The following is a 9,711-nucleotide window of genomic DNA, read 5'->3' on the forward strand; positions in this document are numbered from 1 at the left end:
TGTAAGAGGAGTGCATCCCGTCCGCGCGCGGGGCTAGAGCTCTCGGAGAAGTGGGCTCGGTGCGCGGCGCTCTGCGCGGTCCCAGGGAGCGCCGGGCGGCAGCGGCGGCCGCAGGAGCAGCAGCAGCAGCCCCCCGCGTGGCCGCCGCCTCCGCGCCGCCAGCCGCCAAGGCTGCAGCCTCCGAAGGGAGGCCAGGGGAACCGGGGTGCGGACTTTCCCGCGGACTTTCGGAGTGTTTGTGGATTTACATGCCCAGCCATCAAGATGATGTCCATGAACAGCAAGCAGCCTCACTTTGCCATGCATCCCACCCTCCCTGAGCACAAGTATCCATCGCTGCACTCCAGCTCCGAGGCCATCCGGCGGGCCTGCCTGCCCACGCCGCCGGTAAGCGCCCCACGCCCGCGGTCCCAGCCCGCGCACTCGTCCCCTCCCGGTCTCCGAGACGCTGCATGTCGGGTGCTGGTGTGTGCAAAGGTCCCGGTGCGGGGATTTGAGGGCAGGGATTCTTTTTAAAGAGAAATCCCGTTGCTTGGTACATTTTGTACAGTGGCACCTAATGTCATGTTTCTGTCGCCCCTGCCTTCATGTCGGGCGCTTGCGATCAGAGTGGGGATCGGCGGGGCCAGCACTCTCGACTTTGCTCCACTGTCGCTGTTAATGTCACGCCTCGGAAAGGCGATCTCTGCGTGTTCGGTGCGCGACACGGGTCCCAGCTGCGAGTTACATCTCCGTTTCTTCTTCTTTCCCCTCTCCTTTTTCGTCTCTCACTCTCTTTCCCGCAATGTGCTCCTGTGTTCTCCTCTCCCTACATCTGTTCTCCTCCCGACACTCTCGACCCTTCTCCTCCGTCCCCGGTCCCATCTCCAACACGTCCCCATTCCGTTTTTCCCGGTCTCCACTCTCCCCGCCCCTGTTGTTGTTATTTTGGTTGCTTTGTGTTTGTTCTTTGCTTGTTGTGCCGTCTGGTTTGTGTGTGGTTTTGTTTTGTTTTGCTTTTTTGGTTTTGTGGTTTTTTTGGTTTGGTTTGTGTCGCCTGCAGCTGCAGAGCAACCTCTTCGCCAGCCTCGACGAAACGCTGCTGGCGCGGGCCGAGGCGCTGGCGGCTGTGGACATCGCCGTGTCCCAGGGCAAGAGCCACCCGTTCAAGCCGGACGCCACGTACCACACGATGAACAGCGTGCCGTGCACGTCCACGTCCACCGTGCCGCTGGCGCACCACCACCACCACCACCACCACCACCAGGCGCTCGAGCCCGGGGACCTGCTGGACCACATCTCCTCCCCGTCGCTTGCGCTCATGGCCGGCGCGGGCGGCGCGGGCTCGGCGGGCGGCGGTGGTGGCGCCCACGACGGTCCGGGGGGCGGCGGTCCGGGGGGCGGCGGCGGCCCCGGCGGCGGCGGCCCCGGGGGCGGCGGCGGCGGCGGCCCGGGGGGCGGAGGCGGCGGCCCGGGCGGCGGGCTGTTGGGCGGCTCCGCACACCCGCACCCGCACATGCACGGCCTGGGCCACCTGTCGCACCCGGCGGCTGCGGCCGCCATGAACATGCCGTCGGGGCTGCCGCACCCCGGGCTGGTGGCGGCGGCGGCGCACCACGGCGCCGCGGCGGCGGCAGCGGCGGCGGCGGCGGGGCAGGTGGCGGCGGCGTCCGCGGCGGCGGCCGTGGTGGGCGCGGCCGGCCTGGCGTCCATCTGCGACTCGGACACGGACCCGCGCGAGCTCGAGGCGTTCGCGGAGCGCTTCAAGCAGCGGCGCATCAAGCTGGGCGTGACGCAGGCCGACGTGGGCTCGGCGCTGGCCAACCTCAAGATCCCGGGCGTGGGCTCGCTCAGCCAGAGCACCATCTGCAGGTTCGAGTCGCTCACGCTCTCCCACAACAACATGATCGCGCTCAAGCCCATCCTCCAGGCGTGGCTCGAGGAGGCCGAGGGCGCGCAGCGCGAGAAAATGAACAAGCCCGAGCTCTTCAACGGCGGCGAGAAGAAGCGCAAGCGGACTTCCATCGCCGCGCCCGAGAAGCGCTCCCTCGAGGCCTACTTCGCCGTGCAGCCGCGGCCCTCCTCGGAGAAGATCGCCGCCATCGCCGAGAAACTGGACCTCAAAAAGAACGTGGTGCGGGTGTGGTTTTGCAACCAGAGACAGAAGCAGAAGCGGATGAAATTCTCCGCCACTTACTGAGGGGGGTGGGGCGGGTGGGCGCGGGAGGAGGGGCCGAGCAGGGAGCTGAAGGGGCCTTTCGGGGCTTTTCCCGGGCCGGGCCTCTTCCCCCCGGATCTGGCGTGTCCGTTATCCTGCCTGCGTTTGGCGAGTCCGTCCTCCAGCGCTCTCTTTCGCCCCCTCCTTCCCTTATGCTCTCCTGGCCCTCACCCTCCCCCAGCCCGGAGCACTGGGGTGCTGGGTGTGGACGTCGGAGAGGGAGCATTGGGGTGAGCTGGTAGCTGAGGGGGAAAGAAAGCGGAGCCTGGAGGAGGGGTTTTGAGGAGCAGGATGGTTCTGGGGGTTAGGGTGGGGGGAGACTGGAAGGGTAGAGAAATGGACTGTTTTGGACCAGAGACATTTATCAAAATCTCCTGGGGACCAAGGAACTATGTACAAAAACAAACCTACCAACCACCAAAAAAAAAAAAAAAAAAGACAAAAAAACACCTAAACAAATAAAAGCAAACTAAAACAAAGCAGAACAAAAGCAAATAAAATATGCGTTAGAAATTTAACTCCAGGGAGCCATATTCTGCAGCTTCAATCCCCCCCTAAGGAAGAGAAAACAAGAGCACCACCATTATTACCACTGACCCAACCCTTCACAAATGAACTGCAAAACGAAAGCCAAATGAACTGGAAGGTGAGATTGTGGGTAGCTAAGCTAGTTGTTCTGTGTATTTAATTTAATTTTCCCCTCTCAGTTTCACCTCTACCCCACCCACGTTCTCTTTGATTATTTTTTGCGTTCCAAAGAGACTGGATGGCTGCTCTCCATTGCCAGAAAGTGAGAGGGGGAACAGCTAAAGGGGGCGGGGGGATTATGGCCTGTTTAGGTGGAGTCCAAGTTTTCCACTGACTTAGCCTGTATTCCTGTGGCCTGGGCCCATTCGGGTGGGGGTGTTTAGGGAGAGAGAGGCAGTATTTGAGCTGACTAAAAGGCAGAATTTATGGAGCTCCGAAAGAAATATTTTATTCTAGAAGAATAAAACAATTTTGACAAGTTCTTTTCCTTTTCATTTTTGCTCTTATATCTAAGATCTAGAAACAGATTATTTCAAAATCAGTGCCACCCCCCTCCATAGAACTTGCTTGCTTGCCCTTTCACTTTCACTTATTTTTCCGAGTGTAGTTTATTTAAAACTACCTACTGAATTTTATTTCCTATTGATTCAAATAGATTAATGGGTTGGAAAACAATAGGAGAGATACTGTGTCCCTTTTACTCCACAGAACAAGACTCATCTAGCTCTGCTAGGCACCCTTTTCTTCTCTCTTGGAGAACATGAAATGGTTGAAATATTGAGAAGTTTTTGCTTTCGGTTGGAGCAGGACTTGGCTGTGGGGAAAAATCAACTAAATCCCAGAGGAAGACAGAGTTAAAGTCCTCCATTTGTTTCAAAAGGGTCTGCATGTTGGGAGGGGGGGAAGCAGAACAACTGTGTTTCATTATTATTATTATTCAAAAGTAATTTATTGCTGGGGATAAATGTTGGGTAGCAAGAACTTTAATTTGCACTACCAGTCTCCCAAATAGAAAACCGTGTATAGTATTTCATAGTTATAATCAAGGTACTTTATGAACTGCTGATGGATTAAAAAATGAGAAAGACAGTTGAAGGTGGTTAGGTAAAACGCTTGCTTGGTGCACAAGATACTCTTTTGATCTCATGTGGGGATGGTTTATGACCATCCTTTAACAAGAACTTAAAAAATTGAAAACAAATGTGGAAAGAAAAGGAAAAAAAAAACAAAAAACCCTGCCATTTAACAAGACTGAAATCATGCATGACCTGAAAAGTGCAGAAAGAAACACAATTAGGTCTCACTCTGGTTAGGCATTATTTATTTAATTACATTGTATATCATTGTTTGCAGCGCAAACATTCTATGCATTTGAAACTGAGCACTAAACTGGGCTAGCTTTCTGATAGACCGTTTTGTGGATAGTGTGATTTCACAGTCTACTGCCTGTTTTCACCGAAAACACAGCATTCTTGTCGTATTCTTGTATTTAGAAAAAAAGGTAAAACAGGAAGATTATTGTAAATATGTTCTTTAATGCACACACTCACACCGTGGTTACAGACTGCCAGTGTCATACCTGTCCATGTATGTCTGCTCTCTTACCGTCTCTCCTTCCCACTTCTGTCAGAACCATTTATGTGCGCCAAAATACAACAGGGGGATGCGTCCCAGCCACTTACAAATAAAACATAACTGAAAGAAGAGCAGTTTTATGATTTGGGTGCATTTTTGTGTCTATACTAGGCCAAATCCTGGTAGAGCCGGTCAGCAAATGAAACTCAATTCAACCAAAAATACAGGGGAAAGGGTGAGAATGATGTATTTTTCTGCTGAATCAGAATTCACTTTCAGACAACTCATGTGAAAAGTGGTGCTCTGAATAAAATGAATTCTATATTAGTTGCCTGTGTTTATCAAAGTTTTCTTTACAGAAATTCTTAAACCACAGCCTGCCCCCCTTCAGAGTGGTGGAAGCTAATAAATATCCAAGCACCCCCAAAATATTTAAATCAAGGTTCAGGGACAGAGGCATTTGGAGGTTTATATGTTTTGTTCTAGCCTAAAAACATTTCTTTAAAGGTATTGTAACTAAATGACCTTTTTAGGAAGTTAATACAAAAACCATCCAGTGATCTGTCCCACCCTCATGACAAATGCCTCTGTTCATTTGGAACATTTAGTGTGCCACCTACTGCTCCAGAGGAACCAGAGATTCTTTATTTTTTGGTGACCTGGGACTAGATCAGATGCCAAATGTACAAAGTTTCTTAATAGCTGGAGTTATATCTTCTGAAGTCATCCTACTTTAGCCAAATCTTTTTAATTTCACCGGCAAATCTGTGAAACAAAGCATTTGATGTTCAACAAAGAATAGTACATTGAAAAAGCTGTGATTTTAAAGTTGTTAATGTTTTAAAAAAGCACTTAGAGGTATTTTTAAAAATAGATCTCTTCCATCAAAACTGATCTTTTTCTGTTATTGACTTGAAATGTCATCAAAGTTTTTAATAAAATGCATTTGTAAAGAAAACATGTTATTTTATAGAAAAGTATGACCGATTTCATTGTTGGAGAACCAGGAATGAACAGATGAAAAGATTTACAAAGGCTGCTTTAAAAAAATCTGCCCCAAACGAAATGTTGCAAATACATTTGTATTATATAATGATGACCAATGTATGTAATAAGAACTTAAGCATTTGTTTTGTATTAAGTAAAACCCTCACCAAATGAAAAGAAGACAATATTATGTTAATAAAACAGATTATGAAAATACATGCTTTGCAGAGTTTCCTATTTTCTGTAGTAGGAAACTGTGCAAAACAAGATATGCTTTGCTATCTGGCGAGTGATTCTGTGTACCGCCGGCAGGAATAATAAGACAAGTTTAACTGTCAGTTCGTGAAGAAACAAACAAACAAACAAACAAATGTCCGCCTGAAGGAAATGCAAAGGTTTGGCACGCAGCAATAGTTGGCCTTTCAAAGTTTTCTGGTTCTGAAGAGCGGAATTTTACTCTAAACGCATTAAAGGCACCAGTCAGGTGGAAATACTTCGGTTCTTTTAAAGAACAATCTCTAAATAAGTTGGAGAGAGTGGGGAATTGTTCTCCGTTGGGCTTTTCAGGAAATCCAGGTGGTGGAGGAGTAGGAAAGGCAAAGGAAAAATAAGCATAAAATGCACCTGCCATGTTTGTGCCAACCCTTCGGTTTGGAATTTTCTCTCTTCCCCAGTCCTAGGTCCGGGTCCTGCTCCTTTCCTTCTGTAGGTCTGAGAAATGATGTCCTCAAGACACATCAACTAACTTCTGGATACATTTTTGTTTAATGCGTGTTCTGAAATTGCTCTCAATTTCTATTACACTCTCATAATTAAACCGTAGGCAACCGCTGCCGTGATTGTATTGATTTTTTTTTTTTACTTTCTTGAGAAAAACTATTCTGGTCCTGTTCCTACAAGTGGCTATGCCTAGAGAGGACAGGGCGCCGCCCTCACCGTAGGACTCACCTGAGCAGCTCCCGCCCTTGGCCCCAGGCTCTGTCGCCCGGGCCTCTCCCGCCAACCCTGCAGCGAAGCATTCCTGCTCCATCTTTCACGTGGACCGGTTTTTTATAATCTGGGCTGTGAAGCTGGAATTGTGACTTCTGACCCTGACTAAAGCAGCGTTCCCCACCCCATTCAAAGGGCCGTGGTGGCCAGCGGGGTGGTAAAGGTGATGCCCACAATGATTACCCCGTCTGGTTCTGCTTGTCTGTGTTATTATTGCTGCAGCGGACTCAGCCCCACGATGGGAGCCACTCGGTCCTCGAGGGCGGTTTCAAAAGAGCCCGCAAGCTTAATTGATTTTTTAAAAATAGCAGTCAAATTCTTATTCTCACGGGAGTTGGGCACTGTTTCCACCTGCGAGATAAGCCTTGTCTCAATAATTACGTTATTTAATATTTGATCAAACCTTAGCGCCACCGTGGCTGGCGGCGCGGGGCTGGCTCACCCCTCGGGGCAGCGGGCAGGCGGCGGCCCGGGCCGGCCGGGCATCCGCAGCGGGGGCGCGCGCGGCCGCAGCCCTGGCGCTGGTTTGCTTTTGAATAATTCATGGCCTGAGACTTCTGGAAATTAATATAATGAATGATAACAAGGAGCTAATTAAAAACTTTCCTAATTGTTTCCAAGTCAGCTTGATGGGGCACAGGCAGCCCTCCCTCCCCGCCTCCCAGAAATCTGGTGGACCCGCAGGGCCGGGCTCTGGCTGGGAAGGGCCTGGGAAACAGACTCCGGGAGCTATTGCGGGTGCAGCCTCGGGGGGCTGCTGCTTTCCCTCCAGCCGCCGTCCGTAGATCGCCCCTCTCCCCAGCGCGACTTTGGACTCTGGGGCGGTTGGGTTGGCGGGTGCCTTTTCAAACCACCGGCAGAGCTGATTGGGTCAAAATTTGCAGCCAGGAGGGGGACCCGCCCTCCCTCAACCCGTGCAGGGTGCTTTCTCTGCCGTGGGAACACCCACCCATTCGGGGCCGTCCACGCAGGAAATCCCAGATCCCAAGAGCTCGAGCCTTGGCGAGCGACAGCGGGGTGCTCGGTGTGCGCCTCTCCGCCGTCGCCCCGAGATTCGCGGCCCGCCGAGGCTTAGAGCTGCCGCTGCCGCCGCAGCTCCTCACGGCTGGCGAGACGGCCACAGGCGTGCGGGCTCCGGCCGGGACTTGACCAGGCCCGGGAGGACCTGAGCTGGGCAACAGCCCGAGGCCCGGCTTTCCGGGCGCGTGCGCAGGTGTGGCAGGCGGGGCGTGGGCCGCGGGGCGCGCGGGGCGGAGGGGGCGCGCACGGAGAGCGGGGAGCGCGCCGAGCCCGCGCATGCGCGTTAGGTGCGCCGAGTCCGTCGGAGAGGTGAGCGGGGTTCGGCGGCCGCTAACGAGGCGCTCCCGGAGGTCCTCGCCCTTTCTGCAAGCGCCTCGGAGTCCGTCCTGAAAGGGAAGGGACCAGGGTCGCACAGAGGTTAAAAACACCCCCCCCCCCCACAGTTTGCCTAAGCAAACAGACGCCCCAAACACCACAAAACTTTCAAAACTGGTTTACATTTTTTTTTTTCCAAAAAGAACTGGGAGCAATAATACCTTGTCTTTTGTTTTGTTGTTAAGGTGCTCACCACCAAAGCCCTGTTACGGATTTGAATTTATTAGGCAAGGGTTTTTACTCGGGACGGGAGGAGGGCTGACCACAGGGCTTCCTCCCGAAGAAGTCCATAGAATGCTGGGTCGCAAAACCCAGACTGAAAATGTGGGTCGGAGAGAAGCTAGAAAAGCAGAGGTAGTGAGACCAGCAAACCCAAGGGTGGGAGAAAAGCGCCCGCCTCCATTCCCTGCCCCAAACCCAAGGCACTGGAGGTTGCAAAGAAAGGGGCTAGGAAGAGGAGAAGGGAAGCTGAAAGAGTGCCTGGAAAGAGCAGCGGATAAAAAGGGGGGTGGGGGAGGAAGAGAAACAGATTCCTTGCATTGATTAGGCAAAACGAATTGCAAACAAAAGTTTGATAAGCGACTCCTGACTTCAAGGCAGCATAACGTAAACAAACTTTTGTGGGCACGGATTTGAATTAAACGAAGTGTTGACAGTTTCTAGCCGTGGAAATTCACTTACACCAGTCTCTACCCCCGCCACCCCCCTCCCCCAGTGTTGACAATAAACATTTAATGAAGGCAGGGACCTGGACGTCTCCAGTCAGTGTCAGAATACTTGTTCCACTTCAAACACAGCGCGCGCGCTAACGCCAACATTATATAAAAAAATACAAAGTGTGAGACAAATAATAGGGTTATACAGCTATCTTAAGTGGTCCGCAGCAGTTCTCCTACCCCCTGTTCTTAATAACAGAAACAAACTCATTGTAGATTATTCGCGCTTAAAAATGTTAAATACAGTTAATGCAATATTAATCGCCCTTTGGTGATATAAAATGCAATATTTTCAGGCAGCTATGGAGCTTTTCTAGAGGAAGAGCTGATGAAAAGAGTCACAGCTGAATGGTGGAGAGGAAAAGCCCGGTATTTATTGCTTTTGTTTGGCTTTTGGCTACAGAGACAGGAACCTTCTAATGGGGTAAGGACATTTATTTTATCTGCAATCTATTGCTGCGAGAGCTGGGGCGGCAGATGGGGCTGGTGCGATATGCACAGTGTAATTTAGAGCAAATCCTAATAACTAATAATGATTTATGTTAATTTTGATCACTTATGCGACTTTCCCAAAGCGTTCTGATGGAAAGGGAAAGAAAGGGAAGCAGAATGTGACAAGGAGCTCCGAGGCTGAGCTTGGAGCTCAACTAGCCTACTTAAAAAGCGTTTTATGAGTTAGCAATGGCACTACGGGCATTTTTAAAAAGCAGGTAGGATCCATTTGATGCTAGCAGAGGTATCTCCCCGGGTCTTCCATTTCTTCTGAAAATATACCTACATGAGAGGAACCTGGACGCCTTTGAGCGGGAGACTCATCCCAATTTTAAAGAAAACAGTTATGTTTCAATAGTTCCATTTGCTTATATTCAACTAGGGGGCGGGAGGGTGGGCCGGGGTTTCCCGTGTGCGGGAGGCAGGAGTGCCCGCCAGGGTCTTCCCTCCAAAGGTGTAACCTGAGCCTGAGGTTTAAAACCAGCCTTGAGTTTGGGAGCAGGCTCTCTCCTACCGCCGCCACGCCTTATGCAAAAGTTTTATTACTGGCTGCTTAAACAAGTTGCCATTTCTTAATCTTCACTTCCCATCTGATGTTTGTTTGCCTAGAATGAACTTTTTGGAACCTTCGCCTTTTCTGGCTTCCATCTTTACCCTTCCCCAAGGGATCCCAGGGCTTTAAACTTAAAAGTGCCTCCTCTCTCCTCCTCCCCCTGGTAACGTGGCACCGGCTCAGCACCCCAGAGGCTGCCAAGGGAACTTAGTTCTGCGCAGGGAACAGGCGATTTTCGGCTGCCACGCCGTGCACCACAGAGGGTCGGGCGGATTTTG

General features: G+C 51.2%; 1 protein-coding gene across 1 annotated transcript; it reads left to right on the forward strand.

Moving 5' to 3' along the window:
* Window positions 1–264: 264 nt before the first annotated feature.
* On the forward strand, window positions 265–2,179 carry POU4F1 (POU class 4 homeobox 1; the record flags this gene model as incomplete). The annotated part of the gene is made up of 2 exons (XM_081084160.1): window positions 265–387; window positions 1,043–2,179. 2 exons carry the CDS (start codon window positions 265–267, stop codon window positions 2,177–2,179), a joined length of 1,260 nt encoding a protein of 419 aa, XP_080940286.1.
* Window positions 2,180–9,711: the final 7,532 nt, after the last annotated feature.

This window comes from Myotis nattereri, assembly GCF_964212035.1.
Source record: "Myotis nattereri genome assembly, chromosome: 2".
Lineage (NCBI taxonomy): Eukaryota > Metazoa > Chordata > Mammalia > Chiroptera > Vespertilionidae > Myotis > Myotis nattereri.